This window comes from Phyllopteryx taeniolatus, chromosome 7, assembly GCF_024500385.1.
Source record: "Phyllopteryx taeniolatus isolate TA_2022b chromosome 7, UOR_Ptae_1.2, whole genome shotgun sequence".
In the NCBI taxonomy this organism is placed as follows: Eukaryota; Metazoa; Chordata; class Actinopteri; order Syngnathiformes; family Syngnathidae; genus Phyllopteryx; species Phyllopteryx taeniolatus.
The window spans coordinates 25252751-25269703 of record NC_084508.1 but is presented as its reverse complement, the minus strand read 5'-3'; the positions used below and the strand labels follow the sequence as shown (position 1 = coordinate 25269703).

Below are 16953 nucleotides of genomic sequence, written 5' to 3'. Positions count from 1 at the left end.
ACTTCCCTTTATCCTCCCAACTGAAACTTTGCACTGACGGGAGATCAAGAAAGTTTGTCAGGAACTCGGGTTGCTAACCCTAATTGGGACCGCGACTCTCACTCACACTTTTCAAGTCTATTGGAAACCCGTAGGACATTCAAAGGGGCCTAAATGAAAACATTAGTTCTGTTTACGGCTGTGCTAGCTTTGTCCTTCACGTGGCCTCTAAGGGTGATAAAGTGAGAGTTACACGATCCACCTTAGGCAGAAATAGGAAATGTTGCTGTGAACAGCAGCTGTTACTTGGGATGACTCGTGCACAGAGAGGCCTCGGCCTTCCCAGGCACTGCCAAATAAAGAGACTACTGTGTCGTAAGACCACCTACCCCCCCCCCCCCCCCCGCCCCCCCCACACCCCCAACCCAATCACGCCACACACTTTTACTTTTCATAGGTGTTAGATTGCAGAGGTGGGCAGGATTGCAACTGCTTTAGCCACAAATGAGATGACAGTTGCTGATGGAAAAAACATTATTTGCACAAAGTTGCTGGATTGGGGTTCTTGTGTGCAATCAAAATTTGTCAGTTGCCTGGCAGAGGATAGACGCAGGAAACATGACGGATGATTCGCCGCTATCCAGTGCATCGCAGATGCTTCTTGGGCAAACGAATGACGGCATGCGAGACATCTCAGCCTCGCGACTGACAGCACACCTTCGACATCCATCTCCAGTTTTACCTCAGCGAGTTCATACGCACAAGCGCTTCACGAGTTGAAGAGCAATTCCAATAGCTGTCGGCTGCCGGGATACATCGCAAAACAAAAACCTGGGGAATAAGGGAGAAGAAAACATGATTGTAACCCCTCTGGCACCCGCTCATATTCTACACTAACTGTCAAGCTGGAATGTTTGCCATGTTTTAAGCCAACATGAGGACCATTTTCAATCCACCACAGCAAGTTCACTCATACAGTTTGTAGAAAATTAAGAGATGAAGTCTATTATTGTACCTTAATCCATGATAGACTTTAGGAATGCATAGGAGCTACCCATCCTCACAGTACCTAAAAAGAGCAATGAAGAAGGCTTTCAAAACAAACAACAACAAAAAAAACATTTGGATAATCTTGTGCTCAGATGGCAGACAACATGCCGCAAAGGTGGAAATCAAATTTTAATGGCATGGGACAAATTCTCTGAATGTTCTGAGCTCAAAGCAGGTTGGATTATCATCATGTGATTTTTGCCCACTCAACATCTATTGCAGCCTGGTCATCCAAGAAGCGGGATCCCTCGCTCTGTGATCCCTTCCAAAGGTTTCTTCCTTTTTCCCTAAATTGTTTATATTCTTGTCTGGATGGGGGATTTTGACCTGGGGTGCATTACTTGTACCAAAAATTAATCAGGTACGCCCATCCCTACCTCTCAGTACGATACAGCACACATATACAGCAGTGATACCAGTGATTCTCAAAGTGTGGCACATCCCTCTAGTGGTATGTCAAAAAATGACTGCCTTAGCAACATTCAGTTGTATTTAACTTTCAAGATCAATACATTTGCATTTAATGCAAGTATGTTAATGATAGTGGTACTTGGAGAGCTAAGTTTGAGAACCACTGCAGTAGACCGTGTCAATCAAAACTGAGTTTTAGCTTTGCAAAGGCAGATTTTGTCCCACAATATCCTGGTGTTCCTAATGTTGTGGCCGGTGGGTGTATTTCGCACCTTTGGTTGAAACAAAATGCCATTCACTAAATCAGAAATCCCGCCTGAAAAGATTGCACACTATGCAATCCAGAGCGCTGATCGAAGTTGGTTGTATATTGGACCAAAACAGCCCAATATACAACTCCCCACTTTAATTATAGCCGCGTGTTCAATCAGAAAGCATCCAACTCCCAGTGGACAGGTGGCATGTGTCTGTGAGCCCTCCAAGGATTGATGAGCCTGTGTCCCGGCGCTTTCTGGGCTAGCGGCCCACGACGCGGCAAAAAAGTGATGGGCTTTTACGACATCTTAAGGAGTCGTCTTTTTAATACAGCCCATTACTGCTATCATACAAATCTTTCCCTGTGTGGCCCCATCTACAGCCTGGTCAATTTTTACACTGCTGAGCCGTCCCCTTTCCCCCCAATTTGTCATACTCAAATTTCATATTTTACAGGATCTTTTCTTTTAACAGGGAAAAATGTCAATAAACATACATTGCCATCCTGCTTGTATTTAGTGTTTAATTGTAACTAAAAGCTTCAGAGAACATTTAATTTGTTTCTGTAGTTAGCAGAATTGTTGAAATGTTATTTATTTTTATGTACTAACGAAAATATACTGTGAAGTGCTGCATTGATTTAGAACATAACCATGTCTCCATACGGGCAGGAGGCGATGAATTTATGAATCCTTTGCACAACTCCTTTAATTGAATTTTCCAAATCTCACACCACACACAAATAATCAATAGCTGCTGCTGTGTGGAACTTGCCTCAGAATTATTAGGGCTGCGCTTTTTCAATTTTGTAGTCATCAGCAGATACAGGCGTGGTGGGTATTTGTAATGCAGGAACAAAACCCTAAGGATTTATGCCTGCTCAAAGTCTGATTGTTCGCTGAAAGTGATATTTTTTTTTTTTTTAAAGAATGCTTGCTGAGACTTTTGTTAACATCAAATGGCTGTAAGCACTTCTAACACCGCATCCCTTTGGATTTGTCTAAACGGGTATAAATATTTTCATAGATTTACTTGGCTGCCCCGGCAGGGTGCATTGCATCTCTTGAAAATATAGCTTGAAGTTTAGCAATTTTTCTTTTCACATTCAAACTGGAATAGTTTCCAGCAACAGGACTCTCCTTATGCCTGCTCAAGCTCTACACAATCAGAATCAGAATCATCTTTATTTGTATAAGTATGTCAAAAACACACAAGGAATTTGTCTCCGGTAGTTGGAGCTGCTCTAGTACGACAACAGACAGTCAATTGACAGAGAACACTTTGGAGACATAAAAACAGTCACTGAGCAATAAAAGGTTACCAGTAATGTGGTAATGCCGGTACAAGTATATATATATATATATGTGTATATTTTTTTTTTTTACAATTGTGCAAAATGATGCCCTGTCCATTAGCAATTTAGAGCAGTTTGAAATGACTAATAGAAAAATAGTCTGGTGCAGTCACCAATGTGCAAATGGTTTAACAGTTTAAAGCAGGTTGGACACAAAATGCTGAACACCCTCCACAAATAAACTATGACAATCTTCTACAAAATGCAATATTCGCCACTGTATCAAAGTGGTTAGGACTATTGTCAGTGCACTAACATTTTTCATGAATTAAAACTAGTAACGCCATGCGGTGCTGAGTGGGGTGGTACATCACTGTATTTAGCATTTCCTTTTGAAAAGGCCCCAAAATATTCGGAACTGTCCTACTTTTACAATCCTTTTCTTGGTAGGGTGGAGCAAAAGTCAATTTAATTGTCGACTAAGAATGGGCCATGCTGTGGGGGAACAAAAGGCTATACATTGTGTCCACACGTAGGTAATTAAATTAGACAGATGAAGCAGATTGAGCCTCTTATTTACAGATGTCAGACCATAGTTTTGTACAAATTCACGTCGTCTTAATTTTAACAACTGTAAATTTGTCACATTATTATTGTACAGTAGAAGAAGCGTACAGGTCAAGGCGAACCGATCTGAATTGTAAGGTGGAAATGTAGATTAAGAGAGTGGGTGTCTAAAATTACAGGAATGACTTTGGTGTACTGATTTTGAAAAAGTAAACTTGAAGATTTGCCTACCTGCTAACGTATTATGTACCTAATGTCCATAACTTTGACATAAAACCGTGCATCTCGCACCAGTCTTCTTAAAGTTATCGAGGGTCCAAATCGACCAAGAGACAACTTGCATTCAGAATCTCTGCTGATAAGCGACTTCAAAATCAATTTGTCTTAAATTGTCCTCGATCACAAATGCTGCTGAAATGTGTGTTACGGAGAGAACAATAGTTTGAAAATGTAATTTGGACTTACACACAAACAATGTTGTGTGTATGACGGGAAGGGTTAGTTACTGTATATTGAGCTACTAATCAATTCCTGTTTCACAAAGAAACCGCAACGAGGAAATCTGCCAGGCCCTGCATATTTAGCAACTATTTATGACTTTAAGCTTTCTTCCGTTATATATGTATATATGATAATATTGCACAGTGATAAACCTCAGGTTAACCTTGAGAGTTTTCCCACTTCTATTCCTCTCCTTTCAGCCCAGAGCCATTTTAACAAACATTTTACATGAGGGCAGCTTTTGCTCCATGATAATCATCACTGTCAGCTGGTCGCATTTCAGGCTCCAACAGAGGCCAGAACTCTCCAGTAAGTTTGAATTATAGTTTGTTTGCTTAAAATGTGTCTCAAAACACAGAGATGCCCATTTCCACTCCCCTGCTATCTGCCTTGACATTGTGACGTCTGTTGTTTTAAGGAGGTTCATGCAAAACAGAAAAATTTCACAGATCCACCATGTGACAAAAATGTGACATTCCTCGGGTGAGGATTCACAATGCAGCATGTATGTTCAGCTCCCTTACTGGAACGAATTAACATAATTTCTAACAACCTTGTCGGAAAACAAGCTTGCCATCTGACAATCAGCCCTATTCACTTTCCACCATTCACCATTGTAAGATTGGATCACAAGAATCGCTTTGCTGCAGGCATAATATGTGCCTAAAATAATCAAATTAATTCTTTCCCCAGGAAATCTACTCACTTACGTGTTGCTGTAGCCATAGAAAAATTTTGTTTTTCTCCAAAGGTCGTAGAAAACATGATTGTCTTACTCAACAAGCGTCCATTGATGTTGCTAATGGCAAAGAAGATGCAGCGAGAAGCAAATAAAAAAGACAAGTAGCAGCAAGGGGAAATCCTTGGGAAATCTAATAGCCTTGTAACTCAGTTTGTGCTCATGCTCATCTTGAAATCAAGTGAGAACATGGAAGACTGGTTAAACGCAAAGGGCAACACGTTTGATACACACTTCTGAAATAATTTCACTCAAATGGTCTTTCATTAGTGGCGGCACAGTGAACGACTGGTTAGCACATCTGCCTCACAGTTCTGAGGACCGGGTTCAAATCCCGGCCTCGCCTGTGCGGAGTGTGCGCGTGGGTTTTTTTCTACAGGCACTCCGGTTTCCTCCCACATCCCAAAAACCCGCATAGTAGGTTGAGTGAAGACTCTAAATTGCCCGTAGGTGTGAATGGTTGTTTGTTGATATGTGCCCTGCAATTGGCTGGCGACCAGTGCAGAGTGTACCCTGCCTCTCGCCCGAAGATAGCTGGGATAGGCTCCAGCGCGCCCGCGACCCAAGTGAGGAGAAGCGGTACAGAAAATGGATGGATGGACTTTCATTATTTGTTGTTATTAATAATAAATGACATTTACCTATAATCTATGTAAAACTGATCATGCTAATGATTTCTCACAATAATTATCAACAATGATCTAACAAAGTAGGAAAAATAAATATCAATATGAAACACTATTTCAATTAATCCTCACAAGTGTAGATTTTCAAACGATCACTTCTACAACATTCCCAGTAAATCACAATTTCCCATCAATGGTAAGCTATTTTTAGAACAGGTCTGCGAGATACTCATATGGTCCTATCTGGTGCCTGCGGCAGTTGTAATTTTGACAGTAAATTTTGATTTAGTTTCCTTTTGACGAAGATGTAATTTAGTTTTAGTCATCATCTAAATTGTTTTGGTTTTGGTCTAGCTTTAGTTGCCGAAACCCCCTAAAATTACAGTCGACTTAGTCGACTAAAATAAAAAGTGTAAAGGCTATTATGTAAACGTGCCTTTTGCTTTCTTAAAGTCATTACGATCCCCTAGATCGGCGTTTCTCAAAGTATCGTACAAGTACCACCAGTGATATGTGGGCGTTCTCTAGTGGTGCATTTATTCATTTAACCTTTATTTGTTCAGGTAAGGCAATTGATAACAGATTGTCACTTGCAATGCCGACCTGGCTGCAGACAGCAGAGTAAAAACAAGGAAAATGAAAGAATGACTGAATTAAATGTTTAAAATGCACAATGTTACAGTAGTCTACAATATTAAATATGGCTTTTAGGATTACAACCCATGCCATGTTTTGGATGAACACTCAGGCCTAGTACACTTCTGTATTTTAATGTTGATACTTGGGAAGCCAAGTATTTTTCTAGGTGGTACTTTGTGTAAATTGTTTGGACCCACTGACCAAAGGTGAAATGAAAACCCTATGAATGTTTTAAGGCACGTTAAAGTATGATTCTTTTCTTTTCTTTATAGTTCTTTATAGTAACTACACAAACACACCCACGCATCATAACGTGCATATGATCCACCAATTCACAAAGTGATTCATCAGAGGCTACGTTGAAAACAAATGTAAATGGTGGAGGGTTAGCAAAACGGTGGACTTGCAGATTTATATACGCTAAATTGACAAAAGTAGTGTTTTTAATTACAACCCCAATTCCAATGAAGTTGGGACATTGTGATAAACATAAATAAAAACAGAATACAATGATTTGCAAATCATGTTCCACCTCTATTTAATTGAATACACTACAAAGACAAGATATGTAATGTTCAAACTGATAAACTTGATTGTTTTTAGCAAATAATCATTAACTTAGAATTTTATGGTTGCAACACGTTCCAAAAAGCTGGGAGAGGGTCATGTTTACCACTGTGTTAAGTCATCCATCCATCCATTTTCTGAGCCGCTTCTCCTCACTCGGGTCGCGGGCGTGCTATCTTTGGGCAGGAGGCGGGGTACACCCTGAACTAGTTGCCAGCCAATCGCAGGGTACATATAAACAAACGACCATTCACACCTACGGGCAATTTAGAGACTTCAATTAACCTACCATGCATGTTTTTGGGATGTGGGAGGAAACCGCAGTGCCCAGAGAAAACCCACGCAGGCACGGGGAGAACATGCAAACTCCACACAGGCGGGGCCGGGGATTGAACCCCGGTCCTCAGAACTGTGAGGCAGACGCTCTAACCAGTCCTCCACCGTGCCGCCTTGTGTTAAATCACCTTTTCTTTTAACAACATTCAATAAACGTTTGGGAACTGAGGACACTAATTGTTGAAGCTTTGTAGGTGGAATTCTTTTCCCATTCTTGCTTGAGTACAGCTTCGGCTGTTCAACAGTCCGGGGTCTATTTTTTTACGCTTCATAATGCGCCACACATTTTCAATGGGAGACAGGTCTGGACTGCAGGCAGGCCAGTCTAGTACCCGCACTCTTTTACTACAAAGCCACGCTTTTGTAACGTGCAGAATGTGGTTTGGCATTGTCTTGCTGAAATAAGCAGGGGTGTCCATGAAAAAGACGTTGCATGGATGGCAGCATATGTTTCTCCTGTATGTACCTTTCACCATTAATGGTGCCTTCACAGATGTGTAAGTTACCCATGCCATTGGCACTAACACAGCCCCATACCATCACAGATGCTGGCTTTGGAACTTTGCATCCATAACAGTCCGGATGGTTCTTTTCCTCTTTGGCCCGGAGGACACGACGTCCACAATTTCCCAAAACATTTTGAAATGTGGACTCGTCGGACCACAGATCACTTTTCATCAGTCCATCTTAGATGAGCTCGGGCCCAGAGAAGCCGGCGGCGTTTCTGGGTGTTGTTGATAAATGGCTTTTGCTTTGCATAGTAGAGTTTCAAGTTGCACTTACGGATGTAGCGCTGAATTGTTTTTACTGACATTGGTTTTCTGAAGTGTTCCTGAGCCCATGTGGTGATATCCTTTACACATTGATATCAGTTTGTGATGCAGTGCCGCCTGAGGGATCGAAGGTCACGGGAATTCAATGTTGGTTTTCGGCCTTGCCGCTTACATGCAGTGATTTCTCCAGATTCTCTGAACCTTTTGATGATATTATGGACCGTAGATGATGAAATCCCTAAATTCCTTGCAATTCTACATTGAGGAACATTGTCCTTAAACTGTTGGACTATTTTCTCACGCACTTGTTCACAAAGAGGTGAACCTCGCCCCATCTTTCCTTGTGAATGACTGAGCAATTCAGGGAAGCTCCTTTTATACCCAATCATGGCACCCTCCTGTTCCCAATTAGCCTGTTCACCTGTGGGATGTTCCAAACAGGTGTTTGATGAGCATTCCTCAACTTTCTCAGTCTTTTTTGCCACCTGTCCCAGCTTTTTTGGAACGTGTTGCAGCCATACAATTCTAGGTTAATGATTATTTGCTAAAAACAATCAAGTTTATCAGTTTGAACATTAAATATCTTGTCTTTGTAGTGTATTCAATTAAATATAGGTTCAATATGATTTGCAAATCATTGTATTCTGTTTTTAATTATGTTTAACACAACGTCCCAACTTCATTGGAATTGGGGTTGTACTTAACATGCTCACCTGTGCGCGGATTTCAGGATGACTGGACTGTAAATGTCTCTTCAAATTTGTTGTTTCTGAACACGCACTCCTGGGCATTAATTAAATTAAACAAAATCTTGTTTGAAAGATGTCTGATCAATAATTTTGACACACATTCCTTCAATTAGACAAACTTTTCTCATCTCATCTCACAGTTCTTCTGTGTCAGTTTTTCACACTCCTGTCACAGTAGAAAGTGATCCGACAGTCCCAGCTGCTATCTGCTTGCAGTCAAACACGAGGCAATTCTGTGAACTTCATGAAGAGGTCATGAAGTTTGTGCCTGAATAATCAAAAAAATAACACTGCATACAAACTTTTCAAGGATGATTCATAATTATTATTACAATTACATCTTATGGCTGCTGCACATCGAGCGATGCGGCCGAACCCGACTCAACTGTCGCGCAGTGTGCAGGGTTTGGTAACTCTTTTCATGAATGGCTGATCAGTCTGTCACTGGTTTTGCCGTGATTCAAAATTTGAGACGCCGTTGCACACTGTCGCAATGTTGCAGCTTACAGCCAATCAAAATGCATGCAAGCTTTCACGCAACCTAAAAATACATTTCCGGGTTTTAAGCGATCCGGCCTGCCGCGTAGCCCCAAACCATATAATTAGTATATAAAGCATCAACGTTTGTGTTTTACATCAATATTTACCGTCATTTCTCATGTATAATGCACACCCTTGTATAATACGCACCCCCAAAGTTGACCAAAATTCTGGAAAACCACACAAACAGTTGTGCTCATATGTTTGATTACCCAGGCAGAATTTGTGAGATTGGTACAATTCATCCATCCATCCATTTTCTGAGCCGCTTCTCCTCACTAGGGTCGCGGGCGTGCTGGAGCCTATCCCAGCTATCATCGGGCAGGAAGTGGGGTACCCCCTGAACTGGTTGCCAGCCAATCGCAGGGCACATACAAACAAACAACCATTCGCACTCACAGTCACACCTACGGGCAATTTAGAGTCTCCAATTAATGCATGTTTTTGGGATGTGGGAGGAAACCGGAGTGTCCGGAGAAAACCAACGCACGGACAGGGAGAACATGCAAACTCCACACAGTCGGGGCCGGGGATTGAACCCGGGTCCTCAGAACTGTGAGGCTGACGCTCTAACCAGTCGACCACCGTGCCGCGATTGGTACAATTCTTTAAAGAAAACAAGAAAAACACTTACTTTTATTTTAATGGCATTCAAATTAAACTGTTAAGAAAAGCATTATCATTAAACGAAAAATAACCATAAAGAAATTAATGGTGGTTGTTGTTTAGTCATCTGTCATATTAAAAAACAACAACAATATTTTACAAATTCTGCCAGGGTATGTAAACTTATGAGCACAACTTTACATACTGTATATCCTGTCCTATTAGAATGAAAGTGTAGGCTACACCTTTTTCATAACCTAGATGGCGGCATACATTTATAAAATGTTTTCATTTTTCCCGTATACCTATGTATAATGCGGACTACTGACTTTTGACAATTTTTTGGGGGGGAAAAAATGTGCATTATACACGAGAAATTATGGTAAGTATATTCATAATGTACAATGTGCCTGGAGAGGAAAAAGTGAAGCTTGTGACCAAAATGTAGACGAGCGGTGTGTATTAAAATGGGTACATTGAAAGGAATGGAGTCAGCAAGACTTTAAAATAGCGACACTCTTACTTTTATTCTTACCCACATCATCTCTCTTTTGAACCCCGCTTCTTGCTTTACTAATCTATCTTTTTATAGTTTCATAAATGTGATAAAGTACAATAGACTAAATACACAGCATCAAATGCCTATACAAGCTCGGTGTTCAGGATGTCCATGTACACATATATAAACATCACCGCGTATCCGGAAGTGTTTCTTCTTCGTTTTCTTTTCACATGACTTCAAGATCTGCGGTTCCAACAGAATCTGTGTGTGTTTGGTCTGCTGTGTTGAGATTCTCTGCACACACAACACACATGATGACCAAAACTGTTGAATGGCCAATTTTTTAATCTTTCTGTGTGGGGTCTGGAGCAGATAAAAAAAGTTTTTGTGTGCGTGTACCAGGCCTAACTCATCCGGGTTGCAGGAGCAACTGTCCTCCTCCAACTCCACTTGCAAGACACCGAGGTGTTCCCTGGGCAGCTGTGAAGCATAGTTCCTCCATCATGGCCTAGTTCTGCCTTGAGGCCTCCTCGCAGTTGGACAGACTATAACTCAAACCTTACCAGGAAGTGAACCACAATGTGGAAGCGAAGCAGCTCTACTGTAAGTCCTTCCTGAATGACCAGGCTCTTCAATCTATAGGATAAGCATAGCCACCCTAGGAAGGAAAGTAATTTCAACTTGTATTCGCAATCTTGTCCTTTTGTCACTACCCTAATGACAGGCTTTTTCCTGCATATAAAATTTGTAGGTGCACAACCCCAACAAACTCTGGGCCACCTCAACCGTGAGTAAATCTGAGATCATTAAAACTGTTCTCTGACCAGCGGCATTTTTAACCTCAATTGCGGTATTATACAGAGCCGACGGAGCGGCGTTCTATCAGGAACAGTTGGAAGTTGTTCCTAAAACAGTTGAGGAAAAAGAAAAGAGCTGTGAATAAACATCAAGGAGAAGAAGAAGAAGAGCCGTGAATACAGATTTTCTTTCCAACTGCAGTATGGTAAAAAGTATTTTCCACGACGAGGCAATGGTAAGCAACTGCACATGCTCACAGCCTCTGTCCAGACTGTGGATGTGGAGAGACTATACTCTGCATTCAAATTTTGTCATATATGACGACATTGTCCTTAAACTGTTGGACTATTTTATCACGCACTTGTTCACAAAGAGGTGAACCTTTTGATGATATTATGGACCGTAGATGATGAAATCCCTAAATTCCTTGCAATTGTACATTGAGGAACATTGTCCTTAAACTGGTGGACTATTTTCTCACGCACTTGTTCACAAAGAGGTGAACCTCGCCCCATCTTTGCTTGGGAATGACTGAGCAATTCAGGGAAGCTCCTTTTATACCCAATCATGGCACCCACCTATTCCCAATTAGCCTGTTCACCTGTGGGATGTTCCAAACAGGTGTTTGATGAGCATTCCTCAACTTTCTCAGTCTTTTTTGCAACGTGTTGTAACCATAAAATTCTAAGTGAATGATTATTTGCTAAAAACAATAAGGTTTATCAGTTTGAACATTAAATATCTTGTCTTTGTAGTGTATTCAATTAAATAGAGGTTGAACATGATTTGCAAATAATTGTATTCTGTTTTTATTTATGTTTAAAAACACAACATCCCATCTTCAATGGAATTGGGGTTGTAGAGTATAAATGTGTCACTGATGGTGTAGTGGTACACTCGCCTGACTTTGGTGCAGGCAGCGTGGGTTCAGTTCCCACTCAGTGGCGGTGTGAACGTGAGTGCGAATGGTTGTCCATGTCTATATGTGCCCAGCGACTGACTGGCAACCAGTTCAGGGTGTGGGCCGCCTTTCGCCCGAAGTCAGCTGGGATCGGCTCCAGCGCCCCGCAACCCTAACCGAGATAAGCGGTGTTGAAAATGCATGCAGTGTAAATGTACTTCATGGCCCGTAAGAGCAGGCGCCGGACCAGATACTCCCGGTGCATGCTCCCCCCGACATAGCACAGTGAGGAACATGGTCGAACGCCTTTTCCAAGTCCACAGAGCGCATGTGGGCAAACTCACATGCACCCTCCAGCACCCTCGTGAGGCTGTACATCTGGTTCAGTGTTTCACGACCAAGACAAAACCACATTTGACCCCCTGAATCTGAACAGCTAGACTATACTCTCTAGAACTTTGAAATGGACTTTCCCAGGAACACTGACCAGTATGATCCCTGACAGTTGGAACATACCCTGAACCCACCAATACATTACACGTACAGTGCCTCAAGAATTTATTAGACCCGCTGTCATAGAAATAGAGACCATGCAGCATTATAAGGTGCATTAGTGTGAACTGTTTCAATGTTAGTGAACTCTTGATGGTTTACCATCTTACCCAAATTTCATCTGACCAGCTGGACTTAGAGTCGTAAGTCAGAGATTAATCATAATTAAAATTTTACCACTAAATGTTTTTTCTCTATTCAGGAATATATGTAACTAATTGCAACTTAACATTTTAATCAAGAAATAAGTTATTTTTTGTTTTGTTTTGCAAAACAATATCTTCAAGGACAAGGTTATGTAATAATTATATTTAAACATTAAACTATTTGTGCGAAAGAAGTTTTAACATGCTCATGTAATAACCATTACAGAAATGGGGGGGGAAAAAATGTTCATTACTAATTATGTTAATTTAGGTCAGCTGTGTGATCTAATAAATATGCTAAAACTGGCAGAGTTGGACTCTGACAATCTGTATTTGATTGAATTACCAAAAGACTGAAAATAAAAAGCGAGGCTTTAAAAAATAAAGATACCGGTACTAGTCACAAAAATGTGATTAGAATGCGTGTTTTATCAATAAAAAGGGGGCATTCTACAGAAATTCCAACCACGAGCAAGCAGATTAATGAGCCAGAGTATTTCAAATTAAAAAAGGGGATTTATACATAAAAACTCAATGAAGCACCGAAGTAGTGACTTCCCTAATATACAGTAAATGTGCACTTTGAGAAGACAGATGGAACATATTTTTTGTTTGTTTTATCTCAAACCCACTAAGGAAAGCACCATAAAGCCTTAGATTTATCATTGTGAGAACTCAAAAGTGGAGATGTGTTTTTCTGTGGTGATGGTCCAAAGGTCTCATACTGCTAGTTGCATTGTTCTTTCTGACTTGATCAAATTTATGAAACAAAGTTACCTTGGCTGGGATTCTTTTGCTTGGAATTTCCTTTTACGGATGTCTCTATTCTGGATGCTGCAATGTTACAAAAAGCATGATTACATTATGAAGAAACAATAATAAAGCTTTAAAGTATTTTAGGGGACATACCCAGTTCTCGGTGCCGCTTCAGCTCAGCTTTCAAGTGTGTAGATGCAGACAGTAAATGTTCCTGTTCATTGCTGCCCTCTGTTGGCTACAAAATACATGAGCAGTAACGCACAAAAATTCGAAAACTAGCTAAATGTATTAAACACACACACACACACAGTCTTTCAAACAAGATGTGAAAGGAAAAGCCATGTCAAAGGTGAGTATTTATTATGTAATGAAGCCATCATCCCCCCATCTAAAGAGCTATTGATTTATAAAGGTCTTCGTAATGAGATGAGACATTTCCGCCAATTTGAAAGATTTAAGACCAAAGAAAGGTTTTGTCTTACGAATATTTCCTCTAGCTCTTTCCTGGCCCTGATGAACGCATCCAGTGATTGCTCCAATTTAGATCGCAGAGAGTCCAATCTGGTCAAAGCAAAAAAGAAAAGGTGGGAGGACAGTATGACATCATCCGATTGCGCCTCGTTCAACACATGACTAGTTCTAAACTATTCCGCTAAAATGCATATTATCTTTTTATTTCTTTTTATTACAGAAATACGGTTTCTATGCCTACAACAGGGAGCAAATTAAGATGTTCAAGTTGAGGTGCTTTTTTTTTTTTTTATCACAATGGCCAATTAAAAATATGCAATAGGTTTACATAACTGTATAATAGATGAGCTATTTCCATTTTTTATTTTAATAATTTTTGTAGTATTAATATAAATAGTCTGGTTTAATTGGCTTAGTGATAATATAGTTCAATAAATTTATAATATTATCAAGGAAAATTGTGGACATTGTTCATCTGTCCTTGACTGAAATACAGTATGAGTCCACTTAAGACTTTTTGGGTTTATATAGCAAATGCTTGAGCTTGAGCTCTCCTTTCGCACATTGAAAGAAGCCAGGTTGATCGTCTTGCACACATTGAAGGGGAAACCTTGTAGTTTGTGCTTTGGCGTTGAACAATATCTTTTGTGACACCAGTCCTGGACCTTTTCTGACTCACATCGTAGACAAACAACCATTCACAGTACTCACATTCATTCACATCTAAGGAAAATTTAGAGACTTCAATTACCTTAACATGCACGTTTATGATATGTGTGAGGAAATTGGAGTACTCGTGGGGGGGGGGGGGGGGGGGCTTTTTTTAACAGCCCAAGATTTCTTTTTCATCACTTTCTGTATTTTTGCTGTTTTGATTTACTGTATTAAATATTTTGAGTAGTACTCACTTTTTTAAGGACACTGCTATTAATCTGAACACAGGTCAAAAATTGTAAAATAAATTTGCAATCCTTTATTGCTCAGTGACTGTTTTTTGTCAATGTCTTTATGTCTCAAAAGTGTTCTCTGTCAATTGACTGTCTGTTGTCGTACTAGAGCGGCTCCAACTACCGGAGACAAATTCCTTGTGTGTTTTTTGGACATACTTGGCAAATAAAGAGGATTATGATTATGATTCTGAAAATGTGCTGTTTTGAATATCGACCCACCAGGTAGAAGCTGAATTCCAAACACCAGACTTGTGCAAAAATCTACAATGTACTATTTGAGAATGAATTAACAACCCCTCTACTGGTTGCAGCCAAGTATATTCAATTTGGCCATAATTGCTTCAAACCCTGATTAATGAACAATCAATTGTACATAATAAAACAACTGCAATGATCCATTTCTTAATTATGCCCATCACTCGTGGTGCCCTTCTACATTTACATTTCCCTAAAATAAAACCTGCTGTGCTTCTATGGACCCAAGTATGACAAGCAAGTGAGCACTATGAATCTACTGTAAACTTAGATCATGAAATGTATTCTTGACTCCACTATGAAATTAAAAACTAATGCTTATCTTGATGGATGGGCTAGACACCAAATGTCTGTCTTGACTAAGGAAATGGTTCTTGTGTTAAGTGGTTCTTATACAACTATTTTTAGTGCTATGTAAATCATTCATAATTTGGCAAGGGATGAATCCCTGCCATTTCTTGTCTGCTGTCATTAAATTCTGATATGTCATTATGCACATCAGGAGAGTGTGGCAATTGAAATATGGCAACTCATAAAATGCAGCTCTCTGTAAAGCCTTTAAATCAGTGCACTGGCTTCATCATCAGTTAAAATAAAAATACAAACTTATACTTAGTGTATCTTGTTGATAAACTAACTAACTTTTAAAACCATAGATTTCAGACTTACTTTTCCAACTCTGTTAGTGGTGCATCTTTTTTCGGCGTGGTGGTGTTGGCCTTAACTGTTGAATATAAACCATACAGAGTTTAAACAGAACAAGCAAATTAAATTAGTGTGGATGTGTATGACTCCAACTGGGTCACTGGTGTTGAGCAAGAATCAATGTGGAAAGGTATGTGGTTCTACACGTGCTGGTCCTTAGGGGTGTGGATGCAATCAGTTATGCACATAGATGGATCTCTTTTGACCTCGTTTGATGTAGTTTGGTGCCAATTTTGATAGGCTAGTAGAATGCTTCTGTTTTCAACATACCTGCCCGGGAACTTTTAGTACCGGTATGAGTCAAGTGTTGTTTGCTTTTCACAGACACTGGTATTTTGGTAGGTGGTGGCTATGCAGGGCAGAGAAAAGGTACTGTATCATTGATCACTGAGGTTAAGCCATAAAATAAATACGTTATCAGAGCTTTTACTGCACTTACAGCGACATGGCCCATTTGTAGACGTCTTTTGGCTCTATGAAAAGTAAAGTGTCTTCTGTCAATTTTACATCTTACAAACCATGTGGTAATCATAGAATTATTATTCACCGTACTGAAAAATTCAACATTATTTTCAATGTCCAGTAGATCTTCCATTCAAATTATAGCACAGGGAGAACATATTGAAAATCAATCACTGTCAATGCGCAGTGTTAACGAAAATGCAGCGCTTATTAGATATTATTATATTATAGAATGACTGCGCCTTAATTAAGTCCACGCATTCAATGGTACTTACGGCATTTTGGAGTAAACTAAGAGGAACGAACGTTGTGATCGCACAAACGCTGGTTTGTTAGTCGTGTTTCAGTTGTTTCGTTGGAATTCGGCTTATTGGTGCATCAGCGCCATCTTCTGCTCCGGATGCTACATCGTAACCCCAGAAATGTAGTATTCCCACACAGTTTCCAGGCAGGACACGCCCGACTCCAATATTAGTGGCACCAGGACACGCGCCGCTGCTATATGATTGGCTGCTGTATCCCGATAAAACACGCCCTACTACTTCCAGACAGGAAAAGAAGTATATGACTAACGTGTAGCGGCGTTAACATGTTTCCCACTAACCCTAACCTATCCTAAATCGCCTTAAACTCGAACCCTAGCCCTAAACCTAACCATAACAAACGTATTTGTCTGTATGTACAAATGTGTTGGGGGCGTGTCCTGCCTGGAAACGACGTTGGAATCACAATAACGCGTCGTCGACACTACAGTTCTTCCGTGGGAGGCCGAAGGAAATTTTAAATTAGTAATCATTCTGGCTACCACGACGAAAAAAGA

At 40.3% G+C, this 16953-nt stretch overlaps 1 protein-coding gene across 4 annotated transcripts; it reads right to left on the bottom strand.

Moving 5' to 3' along the window:
- Positions 1-388: 388 nt before the first annotated feature.
- Positions 389-16550, bottom strand: itgb3bp (integrin subunit beta 3 binding protein). Of its 4 annotated transcripts, XM_061779634.1 has the most exons (10): positions 16409-16550; positions 16111-16144; positions 15942-16020; positions 15636-15690; positions 13773-13851; positions 13441-13525; positions 13309-13365; positions 10698-10792; positions 10534-10614; positions 10134-10428 (listed from the first exon to the last, which is right to left on the bottom strand). In XM_061779634.1, the coding sequence occupies exons 1-10, from the start codon at positions 16411-16413 to the stop codon at positions 10267-10269; spliced, it is 732 nt and encodes a 243-aa protein (XP_061635618.1). In that variant the 5' UTR covers positions 16414-16550; the 3' UTR covers positions 10134-10266. The 4 variants fall into 4 exon arrangements, with proteins under 4 accessions (XP_061635621.1, XP_061635618.1, XP_061635617.1 ...); XM_061779637.1 differs by lacking the exons at positions 10134-10428; positions 10534-10614; positions 10698-10792 and adding exons at positions 389-810; positions 995-1048 and having other exon boundaries at positions 16409-16548; XM_061779633.1 differs by having other exon boundaries at positions 10134-10614.
- Positions 16551-16953: the final 403 nt, after the last annotated feature.